Source organism: Acanthopagrus latus, chromosome 13 (genome assembly GCF_904848185.1).
Source record: "Acanthopagrus latus isolate v.2019 chromosome 13, fAcaLat1.1, whole genome shotgun sequence".
Lineage (NCBI taxonomy): Eukaryota > Metazoa > Chordata > Actinopteri > Spariformes > Sparidae > Acanthopagrus > Acanthopagrus latus.
In genome coordinates, this window is record NC_051051.1 from 14,293,312 (window position 1) to 14,310,335 (window position 17,024).

Genomic DNA, 17,024 nt, shown 5'->3' on the forward strand with positions numbered 1-17,024 from the left:
TACTGATTGTGCTGTAATGCAGCCTGAAAGCTCCACTTGCCACACAGAGCTGCCATCAATTCTCAGTGCAGATGACCTGAAGGCTGTTTTGACATAATTGAACATTAAATGATGAAGGGGTGACGGATGACAGGCACTTTACTCGACTGCCTGAGCATTTGACAGCTTTTAGATGAGCCTATGGGGGAGGTGGTTTTGCCATTACTGTGAATGTCCAGAGCAACTATTTGCTGCATGTATCCATGCATATCAACAGGGACAATATTTCTGATTTAATTACTTCATTTTTGAAAGCCCTGGTTTACCAAAAATCCTGGGACTTTTCTATATACAAATAAAGAAAAATCCCTGTGGATGCTGCAATACATCAATTGTATAATAAAGGGGGACAATTTAATCAGCTTTTATACATTCTAATTAGATTTGTAAATCAACCATAAGGTGGTAAAAAAATAAGGGAATATACGAAGTACAGGGAGGAGAGAGAGAGGAAAGTGGATAGGATGGACACATTGACAGTGGCTTGTTCCTTAATGGTCGGTTAATCAAAAAGGTCTTCATCACTGAGACTCTTAAGTCTTGTCCTTGGAATTTGTACTTCTTATTTATAGAATACATTAGCATTTAACAAGGTGTAGGACAGTGAATTTAAGCAGCTGCTGCTTGTTCAAACTCTCTGCCACCATCAATTGTTTCAAAGCTAGACACAAACCACTAAAAGCAATCCATACAAACACTACATCCTGTCCTCTCCTCCCTCCCCCACCCTGTTAGAGGAGGCAAATTTATCTAAAGAACCCTGAAGAGTCAGATAAGAACCCCCAGTGTCTCTTAGACCTACGGAAACACACACAATGAGATACAAACACACAAAAGGCCTGTGTCCTTCAGGATTTGTTGAAGCCTGGGGACATGGTGAGATGGTGACAATATCTGGTCTGGCTGTGCCGTGAAGCTGATAGGCAAGACGCCAGTCCAAGGAGCAGCACACAGATAGCCTGCTGATAACACTTTCATGGGTAACAACAGAAATATTGCCAATGCAGTCATGTGAGGAGGGAAATTAAAACAGTCGAGAGGCAGAGGAACATGCGGATGCTGAATATGAGTTGGTTCAGAGATACAACAATGTGCCTTGTTTATTAAAATGCCTGTGTGTAGATGTAGAATCAGCTGAAGTGTTTTCTTTGGCCAGAGATGCCAGAGGAGTAATTACAAAATCATGTCCTCCACACTTTGCAGGGGGAAAAAAAACAGTTCCCTGCAAGCAATTAGTGAGCATGTGAAAGCAGTTTGTGTGGCCTGAGAAATGGTGTAAAACAGAAATATGCCTTGCGAACACACACATACATTTGTGTCTTTGTTGCCTCTTAATCCTTATTACAGGACCAGGAGGGATTGTGGATGAGGTAGATGTTTTAAATCAATCATCAGCCAGTGTTTAATGGAGAGCGTGTATGCCTAAGTATAAACACAAGGGCGAGAGAGTAGTCAGGTATTTGTTGGCCCATCAGTGACATTATCATTCCTGTATTAGACTGACTCTTAAAATAGTTACATTTTAAAATTCAACCTGACTTTTTACGCACACACACACACACTAGACTTGTTTCCACTCAAGCCAGAATATCCTGGTGGACACTCCACACAGACAAAAAATGATTTGCATAATCTGGACACAGAGGATCAGAGACAAACTGCTATTACATGTTGTTGATGTGATGAAATGCATTTCTGAACACTTCCTGTGTGGGTTGAGGAATGAAATCCCAAATGGTGCATAAATTATAGCAGCATTTTCTAAATTTGTATTCATTTAGTTATCAAAAGATCACCTGGAATGCATATAAGGGTCTGGCAGAGAGACAGTAAATGGTATTAGAATAGTGGAGTGACCAGAAGGGGAACCATCTTAGCACACTTTTTAAGAACATTTTCCTGACAAAATACCAACAAACAAGAAGTGGGTAAAGCCATTGAAAGAATGTTTATCAAAGACATGGATTTTCCTGCTAAGATTCCAGCAGTTTACCATGAACTGACAAAATTAAAGCCAAATGTTTCGGTGGGGAGTAGTCATGGGGTCTCTCTCTCTCTCTCTCTCTCGACACAGGATTCTCTCTTCACTGAGAGGGGAGGCAGCCATGCCGCTGCCTATCCAGCCCCCCCCCAATCCCCCAAAACAAATAAAGTGTCTGATACAGACCAGGCCCCTGTCGGCGCCCCAGTCCCAGCCTTTGTCCGGGCCCCAGGGCACAATGCCAACTGTGATCAGGAGGCAGCATCACTGATCAAACACTGAGACACAAGTGTGCAGCTACTTCATTCACACTGTTGATGAACTCTCGCAGAGAGGTTTTTAATGTGGGGTAGGATGTGTTGGATGCTGACAATATTGGTTTTGGTGAACATACAAACTCATATGCCACATTTGCGATGCATAGGACACTATACAGAAGCAAACAAAGGTTTCTCACGGCTGTACTTAATTTGTCAGAGAGGTGAACACACAAGAAGTCAGCTTAAAGCAGTAGAGCGTGAATATCAAACTAGAACATTCCCCTTGAAACACAGGGCAAATTGAGGGATTAGAGAACCTTTGTAGAGCTCCTAACAAGCCAGGTTTTCAACGTCATTAGTGGTGGGATTTGACAAACTCAGAAACTTGTCAGGAGGGAAACAATTTCACATTTCTGGAATTTCCAGAGCTAAGCAATTTTATGTGCCCACTCTAAAAGGTGGGTTGAATGTTTCACTGCATCATGTTCACTTAATCAAATGGAGGCCATGAGAATGAACAGAGCAAGTTTAGTCAGATTTGCCTTTCTCAGCAGTAACAACATACTTCCTCATACCATCTGTAACAAATCACCGACAGTACTCTGGCACGTTGCTTCAGTCAACTGAGGACTTGTTTTGATTTAACGTTTAAAAAGTGCTTAGGCAGTAACTCCATTCACATATACACAACATGTATGTTAAGTAAACACCTATGGAGAGGCAAAGACTCTTATGGCTAGCTGCCAAACCTCTAAAAACGATTAAGATGTTCAGCCAGACTGCAGACAGTTCAGAGAAAGGTATACCATATCAACTATTCAAACACAGCTGCCTCCCGGTGAATTCCTGGGTTCCTCCCTCGCCCTTTAGATAGAGCGGAGCATATTTTCAAACTTTGTCTGACCACTGGAAACAACTCAATCATCATAGAACTGATTTACCAAAATCATGTTTCCTTAGAAATGTGAAAAAGTAACTTATTCCAGCGGCAACTGGCTTTAGTCTGACTTTGCTTGCTGGTTAAAAATTCCTATTAAGTGATTCAGTTGACCCGGTTACGGCTGGTTTTGGAATGAGGGCCAACTCATGCAGATTAAGATATTACCTCTGCCTATGGTAGATTTACACAGTAACCTATTTTCCAGTAGTGCATAGGCATGTATGGCTGTCAGCTAGATTGGCTGGGAGGCAGTCAATGAGTCTACCTTGCTCACACTGCTTCCTCTAGGTGCTGGTCTAAAATTAGGTCCCTGCCTGAGGGACGTTGTACAATGGTGGTCCTTTGGACACTGGTATCAACTACACAGTCATATATGTGTTTTTTGCCTGGCGTGTTCTGTTAGAGGCTAAAGGACCAACAAAGCCTTTTCTTTGAAAAGATATCTGACTGCCGTTGAAAGGTCCCCGAGGACTCATGCGGAGATGGCATGCTGATAAAGTACTTTGTAATGACTGCTAAAACATCAATTCCTTTTCAAATGCATTTATAACATCCCTTCTCTTTAAACCCTCTCATCCTGTCCAAAGCACTCCCGACCAGGCAGAATGAGGTCTTTGTGAAAGTATAACAACACAGACAGTCCCTTCCTGTCCTCTGTGTGGGGGAGACACTACAGCAGGACATCAAGATAAGAATGCTGTCAAAAGATAACAAGATGGATAATCCTTTTTCTTTTTCTTTCCTCTCTTTCTCTCAGAGCAGGCGGTGAAACAGGCCTGATGTTTCAAGGCTGGATTCTCCTCTTCACTCAGAGCTTCTTGAAAGCAGGTGTAGTAAATGCACCTGAGTGTTGAGCCCTGTAGGAAGCTGCAGGCAAACACTGTCAGTTGTTGTTACAACTTAACCAAGACCGCTGGGTTTATTCATGCCTCCAGCTCGCACTCTCAGCCTAGACATGAGCAGAAAGCTCAAAACAACCACTGTAGTCTACACACTACATTAAATGACAAGATGCGATTGGGACTGTTAAAAATAACTATGCTGTTCTAGTTTAGCTATCCTGCATGAAGAGGCAGTCCTACAATTTTGCTCATGACATAGTATGACGGTAGTTTTTCTTCATGTTGTGTTCTTTAACTGTGCATGAGATGGGGCTTGTCATACTCATGAAGAGTCCACACTGCAAATAAATGCAGTAAGCCCTTTAAAGAATCAATGCTCAGATTCAAAGGGGATTCAAGATACGAGGCGTTGCAAGCTGCAGGGAGTAAACAGTTTGTTATTTTGACCCTAATAGTCTTCCCAAGCTAATTAGATTTATCTAGACAACCCAAGCATCTGTAAAAATATCCTTAGAGCACTCATCAGTGCAAACTGGACACAATCTCCTTTAGAAAAAAAAATATGTGCTGTATACATAAACATATGTGTTACTCCAACATTAAAATGGACTCCAGAGCATGAAATTACCTCTGTATCATAGAGCAGCAACTGTGCTATTTTTAATACAGACTTGAGTAAAGCTGATAGCAACGATTCATGAGGAATCCAACCATCCAAGTTACAAACAACTGCATATACAGTAAAAGATCCCCCCGCATCTATCTAACAAGAACACAAACAAGAAACCAATTAATGTGAGCATTTTGTCTGTATCACATTGTAATATACTGTAATATTCTCTCTGAGTGATGGTTAAATGAATATGATTAAGACATTAGTAAATGAATACAGGTTATCTAGCTATTTACATTACACCCAACTATGTAATCTATATTTTATCGATGATTATATTTTAAGTAAAACACTCATAATCACATTCACATGACGAGGAAGTCAGCATGACCATTATAACAGAAACATAACCAGCTGATCCTAGAGCTATGCGCAGGAGAACTGAAATAACTAGTAGAAATCACAGTTGTGCTGGCTGTTGAAAAGCTGATGCTAACTGATGATACTACACCGCTAGGTCTAAAAAGTGGTTTGTTGAAAGCTCAGATAAACTGAACTGCAATCAGAAAGAGTTAAGAACTATGAATAGGACTATAAAGTTGATGAATCTCATAATAAATCAAAGAGGAACATTATAATATTTAAATGGGGTTTCTCACTTAAAGATTGAATGAGCAGATTAAAGTTAAATATAGCATTAATAGACTGAATAGTGGGAATGGGATGAGGGGGAAAATATATTATAGGCTAAACTGTATGGCTTTCTCTTATTTTCATCCAACCTTAGCAGTCCTTAGCAGTATTTACTAAAATGTAGCCACAAGTTAATCACGGGCAAAATATGTCAACATACTCAACAACAGGCTGGTGTAAACAGAAACTTTAAAGACTAAACAACACAGTTTGCCCGCTTGCTTGTTCAAAAAACACATATGGTCAATGGACAAGATCATTACTGAATATAAATACATTGACAAGCTATTGCAGAAAAATGCATACCATAATAATAATAAAAATTACAATAATATTAACTATCAACAGTAGGGTTTGCTTTCATAAAAACCTTGACTATAAGTTATTTAATATTACTAGAGAACAGCCAACCTACTTAGTTGAAAGGAAATGGAGATGCTATCTTTCAAGACAAACGAGACAATCAAGTTTAATCTTTGTTTTAAGAGAAAACATTACACCAGTCAAGGCGGAAATATGAATCTAATTAATAGCTGAGGAGAAACATCTATGACTAATACTGTACAATTACACCTCCTTCTATGGCCAAGTTGAGTTTATTCATCACAGGTGCCTGAATAAAATGTTGCCATTTATATTTCTGCAAATCACAGATTTTCAGAATATAAAATTTGCATGTTTCTTATGCCTGACTAACATTTCCTCAACACGCGCCACATAAAATTCAGACTTCATGATAAGAGCAGTCTTTCATTCAGGACGAGCAGGGCACACGGGCAGCTTTCAGCTGGGTGAAATGACTGCCAAGCAAAAGATTAGTGATTGACATGGCTTTTCAACATTTCACAAGTGTGAAACTAACTGATTTTTTTAAAAGAGGCACAGGAACAATTTGCAGCCGAAAACCTGTTGTGTCCAACAACATGTCAGACAATTTACAGCCATGTTTGTAGAAAATGAACAAGATAAGCCAATTAACTAACCCTGTCCAAGTGGTTATTGTGCCTTAACTTAACCATACAATAAGCACAGCATTTTTACGACATAAAATTGAACATAATGGAACACAAAGTTGTACCATAAAGCAGGGTAAAGTTTCAACATATCCATGGTTTTTACAAAACGTACATTGCCAACATGTACTCTGGCGACTGGGTTGTAAAAACAAATAGCACTTACAAATAACCTGCTTCCTTAAGAAGATTCTGCAAGGACGTCTGGCTTCTGACTGTTTAGTGGATGTAGTACTAAAGTGCTTTTGCCTGAAAATCAGCCATACAGCAAACTCCCTGGTGACTCTACTGACATCTAAAAAGGTCTGACCCCTGAGTGGTCTAGACAGGCAGCCAAACACTGCTTATAGGGCATCCTCAATCAGGTTGACAAGTATACAATCTCAGTAAAGTGAACGAGAAAGAGCACAATGATGACTGCTCACCCTACACAGCCTGTACATAACATAAAAATAACTGATTTCATGTTATGGGTTGAATCCTGACAGAGAAAACATGCATACTGACGAAGACGACCTGATAGTATGTGTGCTGCAGTGATGTTTAGGGGGTATATCAGTTCAATACTTCTTGTCCAACTATAATACCACATCCCGCAGGGTCTTAGATTATTATTTGTTCTCTTAAATCCAGGTCAAGGGTAGCAAGAAAATTTTCCCACAAACTCATCTGACAGCAGAACATTATCAGACTTTACATGTCCAAACTAAATTCACAGATCTATTTAACAAGGTCATTTAGGCTCCTGAGATGTTACAGTACTATCTAACACGTTAATGGCTGATTAATAATAAGTGTCAGACCTTTTAGCTGGTAACATGCCAGGTAACAATGCACAGGCTCTTTTTGTATGCCCACAGGTCATTCATCTACAACTCCAGGTATAGAGTTGTGTTAAATCTCTGGGTCTCGCTGATAAATCATCCCCTTACACTCATCAGATAGATGTCCTGTCACAGAGGGATAATGTAGAGCTGACGTTCCCCTATACTTTGTGAGAGAGGTGGATGTTGTGAAGACAAGTGTGACTGCAGAGGATGAGAGGGTTTACTCTTATCCTTCAAATTATCGGCTACTCATAGAGAGCAAGCCAGGAAGCCAGCCAGCCAACAACACAGCTGTGTGCCCATGAATTCTACAGTACACGGGCTCCATTAAGACACTTAACAGCTAGTTATTCAGGAACTCACCAGCAAAAACTACAGTCTGGTTGGCCCCCTGTGCCTGCTTATTAAAACGGCATCACTTGTGATTAAGGTTGTGCAGTAATGTGCATTCTGACCATCATAAACCAGCCAGTCACTGAGCTATTTTCAGTTCAATCTCATCTCTTTCGAGGGCGACCGGGCCAGATGCTGATTTCCTCACACGGCAGTGAGATGCACTACAGTAATTAAATGTCTGCTGTGGCTTGCTGACCTTGCTGTGGTTCAGGCACTAAGCGTTTTCTATACCCAACTGCAGCAGATGTCCCGGCAATCACATATATAGATCCAACAACGACCCAAGAGTAATAACTTCAGAGGCAGGGGTACGTAGAAAAGACCATTTTAATGAATGTTAATAGAAGAGGGGGCGGTGGCAGACAGCCACACTTGTTTTAACAGCTGGTTGCAAAAGCATAGTAAATAGATGGAAGTAATCTGAGTGTAGTAAAAACCACTTTAAATTCATACAATAGACATTAGCATACTTGCTCCTGACTTGCCTTAATGTAGAAGCAACACACTGGCTGATGTTTTGATTTACCTCACAGACTAGTCTGAATATGCATTACCCCTTATTATTTATCACAAAACATTTGAGTACAAATAATAGAGACGTAATGATCAGTGTTTTCCCTAGGTTTGTGGAAGGTTTAGGTACACATATTTGGATGGAGGGTTCTCCTCAAAAAAAACTGTACCTTTTTCAATAAAAATCAAATGAATAGAAATTCTGAAATTTGAGATCATTGTAGACCAGTATTATTACCATATCTGGGCTGGGTTGGGTTTTGGTGCTGCGCCTAAACCCTACACTGGTACATAAAACCCTGGCAATGCCAAGGTTGTTGATAAAAAGAGTATATGGCTATATGGAAATAACATCATCCAAATGTTCAAATCTTACATGTTTTACGATTTACACAAAGTTAGCCCAAGACTAGATGGGTAACCCTCTTCCACTTTCTCTTACTGCAATGGCCTGATTACCCCATGGGAAAGGGTTTCATCTATTCTAATCTCATGTAATGCTCTTCTTTCATGAAACAAAGTGTTTCCTTGCATTCGTATTTTCAAAAGAAGATTAGGGAGATTTTACATAAATGTTACAGCATAGCGTTCCTCTCTCCTTATCTCCCTCCACCTGCAAACATATCTACAGCTTCTTCAAATATACCAATCCTGAGATGTATTCATACCAGTAAAATAGTGAGGTTTGCTTAATGCCATATAAACAATGCATAGATGTTCAAACAGACAGACTTTTGCAGAGCCTGTCTAGGTTACCATTAAAACCTACATCTAATATTTTTCCGCTTTACAGATTCTAAATTCAAAGGATTTGTATTGCACTGTTTGGCTTCAGTGTAGCAACAGCTTGATTATGAGGCAACGAATGTCAGGAGAAATGGGATTTTCTGGGTCTAATTCTGTGTCGCTTTGTATCAATGCTGCCTTATCGCTTCTAACAAGATTCGGCCTGCATCATAAAATTTCAATACACAACCAATTTAATGTAATTCTAAAATCTTTAATACAATCAATCATACTGCTGTAAAAACTGTTCAGGATTCTGCGCAGTGCAACAGGCATTTTTCATGACAAATCCCTTTTTTCCAATGGACAGGGGTTATTAGCATAACTATATAATTTAACATAATGATTCAACATCAGACTAAGACAGACAAAGACTGACTTGAATATGAGCGCCACAGGAAGCAAAATGGAGTGGGACTGAATCAAGACAGAAGCTGTCTTCAGACAACACTTATTTGTCTTTTCCACCATACCCACAGTCGACAATGTGTAATGTTTTTCAATGAGATAGAGGTGCTAAAAATGGCTCCTTCAACAGCTGCTTTACCCCCCCCCCTCCCAAAATTCATCCCACCTTCTGCTTCTGTCGCTTATTTTCCGAGCCATAATATTTTTCAAGATTAGACACACAATTAACTCTAATGTTCTTAGCGGCGAGAGTAGGGGCTTACTGCTGCAGGACAAAATATAATCATCTTCCCACAACTCAGCTCTATGTAAGACAATGCCTGGACATTAGCTGATAATAATGTGACATGAACAATACAATATATAATACTTATCTCCAAAAGGATGGGTTCATTGTAAGTCAGAAAAAGATTTGTTGTCAGAATAAATGGTCAGGTCTGTTTTACACGATAAAGCATGCTGTGCAGCCTACTACTAAGCACATTTCTTCAATATTGCACAATGGATGATCTAGCAGAGGTTCAAGCATGTGCAGACTTGAGCTGACAACTACCTAGCAGGTAAGCAGGAGCAGACTGCACAGCAGCACCTGCAGATGTAGCCCCCTGGGGACCTGGCTGCCACACTGTGTATCCTCACACCGAGATGGCCAGCTCAGATGCCGTGAGAATATTATGCAAACACAGACCAGAATACATAGTCATAAAGTGTGGAAAAAACATTCAAAGTTCAAGCAAGGGGGAGAACCAAAAGTAGTGTAATGCTTTAGAGACCTGAACACTGGCTGAGCAATACTTGATTACTCTATACATCAATTCTAACAGCTGATTCTCTTCCTTCAAGAAGTAAAACACAGATGGTGCTATACTGTCTTCTTCTGAGACATAAAATCCACAAAGAGACATCCCCAATTTGAAATATGCGACAATTACTATGAAAAAAATTAATGCCAAATTAGAAACTCACATTTCTTTTATCATAGTTCTGTATATGAAATATCTGTGCTTGCAGCAATGCAACTATTTCATTGCATATTGTAAAGAAATCCTTCAAATATCATTCACTGCCTGGTGTGCAGCATCTACTCTGCTTCCTTGTCATTCCTCTACAGAAAAATGGTATTCTGGCGATGTTCATTTGAGATATGAGTTACGTGAAAACCCTCATTATCATCGCAGTGAACAGCTTATTTATATTATTATTCACAGAGCCCATTATTCCTCATTAGGAGCACAGGGCGTTGTAGGCACAGCATAGCTGGGCATCAACTGGCTAAGTGATGAATGTGCTTTGGGGGTGTTTATCGCCCTAACAGTGAAACACAGTGATGATGACCGATGGACTCGAGAGAGCGGGGAAAATCAGCACTGCACTGACCTTGTTTTAACTGATAGGTTACATGGACAGGAGAGGAAATGTCTCTCGCTCAGTACAATCCCTGTTCTACATGTACTTTTTTCTGCAGGCATGATAAAGATATCAGAGGTGTACTACCTACTCTCTACCATCATCTACCGTAATGCATTAGTGCAACAGCCCAAAAAGTCTTAAGTTCCCCAGATGCTCCAATGTTTATTTAGCGCCACAACACAATTTGAAAAGGACCAAATGCTGACAATTTCAAGACATGCTCTTTGCTAGCGATCACTGGCTGCAGCTAGCTACTGTTAGCTATTTAGCTAATGAATCAGTTAGCTGCAGAGCCAGTCGTGCCAAAATTTGCCTGGACCAGCACCTCAGATCACAAAGGGGAGTCATCGTCAGCAACAGGGTTCAGGTTAATCAGAGTTAGTAGCCTGAGAGTGAACACATTCACTGAACTGGAACTGAACACAGCCTCTGAGACCACAGAATGCCAGTTTGAAGACAAGGAATACAGTGCAGAGGTGATTTACAGCGGCTCTGACCAAGACTTTGACTCTGGGGAGAAAAGAACATGCCTTGCAGGGACAGCAAAGGCATAAAGTGACAGAGGAGTGAGAGAGGGTATCAGCAGCAAAACTCGCATGGAGAGTTCAGGTTTTATTTAGATCAAATTAAAAGTCATTTTAGAAAGACAAACCAAGACTGCTTTGGTTAGTTCGGTAAAAGAGTGTCAGATGAATTCAGGTGTATGGTTGCATTTTAAAAAAAAAACAGAGGATACTGCAACACAGCAGTGCTTCTCTTCTGGGTGAAGCCAGCACAGGGCAATTCACAGTAGATTTTTAAAAAAATAATAAAATTAAATAAGAACATTTTTGAATCAATATTATAACACACATCAGGTTCAGACTGACACCATCTTATCCACGGATACATTAAAAACAAGAGGGTGACAACTATGTGTTTTGCATGTAATCCAACAAGGTCACAATCCCCAGCACCTGATTATTTAAAGACACACCTGTTGCAATTAAGCACAGGGAGAAGCTGATGAAGCTACATACAAAAGGCATATTTCTCTCCCTGTTGTTTTCAATGTAACTCTTTGTTGTATTCTTCTGTTTAGTAAAGAAAACAGAAATATGTGTAAATACTTTTACTACTACTCTTACTATCACCTTTTGCTGGTACAAATTGGTAACATGGGACAGGATGGACTGAGTCTAGCTGATTAGCAAACTAACTTTCATAGACATCTCTGCAACACAGTAGACAAACATCACTGACACATTAGTTTATTAATGTTGGTTTTAATCAAATAATTTTGGCCATATCTTCAAAACTTGCCTGTAGCAAGGTAATAAAATGCTGTCCCTGATTTCCAACTCAGCAGTGATGCTAACCTAAATAAGTAGCAAAACATATAGGGGTTATCAAGAAAAATACAATATTTCTTCCATATACAGTTTTGCCCTCAATACTGTAGCCAACACTAGGGCTGGTAATGCAACATTACTGCTAATCTATATACATATAGACAATATAATCATCAATTCTCTGTTGACAAAACCCTGTATACACTGCCAAACACAAATAACAACAAACATAAAATCATATCAATTAGCAATATATTTGCATCAGCTTCTCAAAATGAACTAATCTGCTGCTATACTCTGTTTTCACATTATTGTAAATTGACTACCTTTGGTTTTAGACTGTTGATGGGAGGAAAAAAAGTGACCAAGAATGCCAGTTGACCAATATGTCATAGTTTCCTTGGTCCTACATACACACTAAAGTATAACCTTTATGAAGTGATCAGCCACTAATTTGTGTCATAAAAGCAACAACGCTCCAGACAGCTCATAATTTGCATGCCTCTGAGGAGCCTGGCTTGGCAGTAGGTCAATGCTGTGGTCAAAGTATTATCGAAGTCAGAAGACAACCAAACTTGAAATCTGTCATTGTAACATTGACTTTATGACCAGGGGATTCAAGTATAATCTTGCCAATATATCTTCGCACCACAATGCTTTGGCAGCGGCCCAGTCGACAGTTTTACCCCATACCTGTGAAAAAGAAATGAGCTCTGAATACAGAGTAGCTGCACAGCCATTAACAGGACACAGAAACAAGCACTACTATCAATCATTTTTGCTGATTCAAAAGCAGGCAGCAAATTTTTCATTCAGTAATTCTGATAGGAAATGGAGGGCTGAGCTATGGCTAAGAGGGAAGAGGTAGGGTAATGTGGCGAGGTAAAAGCGGGATCAGCGTTTCACACTACCATGTAGGTGAACAGGAGTTGGCACAGGGCTTGTACAGCGCTGGCATGCTAAAATATTAACGTCTGGGGCTGTGAATATTCATGCTCGGTCGTCCCCATCATCAGATTGTGGAGGACAAAGCAGTGTCCCTAGAGTGTAATCCGATTCTACATGTTCCTGCTTCATTTCCAAGGACATGGGGCTCCAGGCAGAGTGGATGGCTGCTTGTCTGGGGTTGAAGCTGTGGCTACAACATGTTTCAGCCAACAGGAGGCGAGTAGTGGCGTTGGACTGCTGGGTTATGACAAGTGAATATGACCTGAAGTCATTGCTGTATGCATTGGACCAATGATAATGGCTCAGGTTGCGCTAAACATGCCTCCGCCCATCTCTCTGGTTACAACTATTTCTTAACAACACATATGTACAGCTGGAAATGTTAAAACACTTGTTCTCCAAAGAAGAGCTACTAATCAAACCATTATAGCATCATGATTTGTTTCTGCTGTGTCAGAGGATCCAAAACATACATACATACATACATACATACATACATACATACATACATACATAAATACAAGCAGGAGGGAGGGTAGATTTCCAGAGAAACTGGAGCACACACATACACACATAAGTACACTCCCCGTTTCCGCGTGTCTGTTTTCAAAAGGTAACCAAGCAACCAATTCCTAGCCAGGGCCTTTGGTCATAGGCTTATCAGTTATCTGCGTACTGCGCCTGCTCATAGCTTCACCCGGTTTCTGTTTATCATAGGTCAGCGGCTTCACTCTTAACCCACACAGCCAGAAGAGAAGGGGGGATGGAGAGAGCACCAGGGCAGGTCTAATTGCAATGTGGCAGTGAAAATGAACTTTCAGGTCCTATGCAAGGACTCAGACATGCACAGACTGACACCTGGAAATCAAGAGGTTTCTGTTACCAAAGGGTAGAGGTGACCAAGGCAGACAGATCTTACCACAGTGTCTTATCACTTACAAACACACAGAGTTTCTTTGACAAACTGTGATGACAGATATATGGCAACATCTGATGATTATATTCATTGTCGATAATTCTGCTGATTATTTTCTTGATTAATAGACTAGATGTTTGGTCTGCTCAAAGTCCAAGATGATTTCCTCAGAAGTCTTATTTTGTCCAAAACCCAAAGAGATTCAGTTTACTGTCACAGAGGAGTAAAGACACCAGAAAATATTCAGATTTATGAGGTTGGAATCAGATCATTCTGATATTTCATAAATCATTCTCCAAAGTAGTTTATTTAATAGTTGACAACAAATTGATAACTCGCTGCAGCTTTAGACAATGCCTATTTCACAATATAATGATATCCAAAATCTAAGACAATACACATTCTCACATCACGATAAAAAATATATCAATATATTGCCTAGGCCTACTCATATGATTTCACGATAATCTCCTATCCGACAACAACAGCTTTAAACAAACAAAAACATGACCAATTCTTCCCTTTAACAATGTGAGGGCTGGATGGATAAAAATAACTGACCAAAATCTCATGGACTTTAGATCTCCCCCTTAGAAGTACATTGTTTCTGTCAACATTTCATATTCCACGCTGTATCTTGTGGACAAATAGAGCAAAGAAAATAGAGCAGAAAGGGCCCACTTGTTATTTTTCCGAGAGAGGTTAGCACATTATGTGTATTTCCAAGCCACTTTAAAAGAATGCTACGAGTCTAGCGGTTACTGTTCTTGCCTGATGAAGTGGAACAGCGCCCAAATGACGAGGCCGTGATGCCATTAAGATGGTAATGAGCTCAAACTAGTGGACATAACAATGTGAATCGTGAGACAAAAGGAGGCTAAACAACACACCATGTAGACCTTATATTGCACTCAGTGCCCCAGCTTTTATATGGAGAGATGTGCTGGATGATTCTAAACAAAGCACTTCTTCATTACATGAGGTTTCTCACTAACTAATCAACATACTGGAATGTCACTGCCCAGACCATGGCTCTTTGGTTTCCCATTAAAACCTCAGAAACTATTTCAGCGATGGCCACGGCACGTCACCCATTGAAGCCAAAGGACGATCCCAGGCAAAAGTTTCACATTATTGTTTGGAGTGGGAGGAGTGATGTGCTAGTTTCACTGTAGATTCCAGGGCAGTAAACAGTCACGCCCACACAACTTATTTACACATTTACTTCAATAACAAAAAAAACTGTGGTCAAACATTTTTAGGATATTGTTTTGATGAATAAACAACTGAATGTTAGCAGTGTTTCTACATTTATCGCCCTGATGAGACACTAACAGAATAAACTCTCAACCAGTTTCACTATAAAAACTTCTGCTTGACCTGCCCTACACTTATCCTAATTAATTCTACCTTGCCCTCTGAAACATTACAGACTGATTCTTTGGATAAAAAGCAACAAAAATAGAGAAGTACGGAGGTCCAAGCAAAATGAGAAGTATCTCAACTTCACCTTTTAATCATTGACTATAAGTTAACACAAGCAAGCCAGGTTGAAACATAATTATGCTGATCAAAGGTTTATGAGCCCACACTGTTATCTGCCCACCTACAGTATCAACAAACAACAGCAGCCCCCTGAGGTGAGGGTCACTATGACCAAACTTTCATCAAATAGGGGTCTTGGCTTTGAAACGTTTCAATAGGTAAATGACACCGACTTAAACAAAGCTGTCAACACAAACAAACATGCGCTCAAATCAAATGTGATGGCCTGGGATTTTTGACTAGGAATTAGGAGATTGGGAATGAGGAGATTGGGGGTGGTGGGGGGGGTCAGCGTTGCTGGCAGATGGCAGACAAAAAAAGACAGCACTTTGAAGTCAGTGTAGCCACAGGTTTTAAAAGCGGATCAAGCTATTGTGTTAACCACCAGACGGTAAACCCGAAAGACATCACACGGAAATACTCAGATTTCTGGCATCGGGAAGCCTACCTTAAAAAAAAAACATAATCCACCACCTAATTACTGTGGGAACTATAGCACAATGCTATACATATTAATAAACATTCATTCAGGGTACAAGGAAGCCACTTATGTTGGTCTACTTAGAGGACGATGTGTTAAACCAATACTCACTGTCACTTCACTGAGGTCACTGAGATAAAATGCGTATTAAAATGTGACACTGCCTTAGCAAACTTTGATTTATTATATGCTGTCCTCATTTTCCTTCATTTTTCGTTTCTCTTTCCGCCCTGAATTAGTAATATTAGTAGACAGTCATTCTTTTACTAATACCCTAACTTAGTTGCAGTTGAACAATTCAAATTTAAATTCGGTTTAGCCAAACCGTTGTTCTGTTGTGCTAGCTAACTAAACTGACCTTGGGTCGGAGTTACTCCCTGCTGGCCAGTTGCTTTTTAGTGAATGCAGTTGAGGTCTGGAAATTAAATGTTACTCAAGTTACTAACTTGGGGTAATGAAAACGTAACGTAGAAGCCATTGGCACTTTGAACCGGTCGAAAAGGGCACGTTTCGATGTAAACGCCAGTGACGTTATGGCACACGGCTGACCGGAGGCTGCACTCGCTGCCGCCGTTTTTAGTGAAAAAAAAAAATTAGAAAAACCGAAGTGGCTCAGCGGTTAGAGTCCGAAAACTCACCTGCAAACAGGCTCAACAGCACGCAGCAGAACCGGGCAAACGAAAGCTCCATTCCTGTTCCAGCTATTCCACCACTTCTTCAGGGAAACTTGCTCCGACAACTTGTGCTGAATTCGAGTGAGAAGTGGGCAGCCCAGCTCGACCGAAGCATCCAAAACTCCACTCCTCCTCCTCCTCCTCCTCCGCCGCTCTCTGCAGGTGCACAGCGGAGCGCGCCGCAGGGTGTCACGTGACAGACGGTTTTTCCCCAAACAAATACAGCACTGCCCTCTGCCGGTGTGAACCCTGGACGTGTCCCTTGTTTTTCTTTAACGGAAGAATGGCGCCCGTGTAGCTCGGATTAATTTCTGGGTGGCTCTCCCACCCACCCGAGGGGAAACAGCCCACACGGGCTTTTGTAACTCGCACGTTTTCCCTAGTCACCGTCCTTTTTAGTTTAACAAA

At 40.5% G+C, this 17,024-nt stretch overlaps 1 protein-coding gene across 1 annotated transcript in view; it reads right to left on the minus strand.

Annotated features, from left to right (window-relative positions):
• Window positions 1-16,795, minus strand: part of cxadr (CXADR Ig-like cell adhesion molecule) — a 41,745-nt gene extending 24,950 nt beyond the window's left edge. Inside the window, exon 1 of the mRNA XM_037118529.1 lies at window positions 16,581-16,795. Coding sequence (XP_036974424.1) covers window positions 16,581-16,632 — 52 coding nt within the window. The 5' untranslated portion in view covers window positions 16,633-16,795. The remainder of the gene's footprint in view (window positions 1-16,580) is intronic.
• Between the last annotated feature and the right edge of the window lie 229 nt (window positions 16,796-17,024).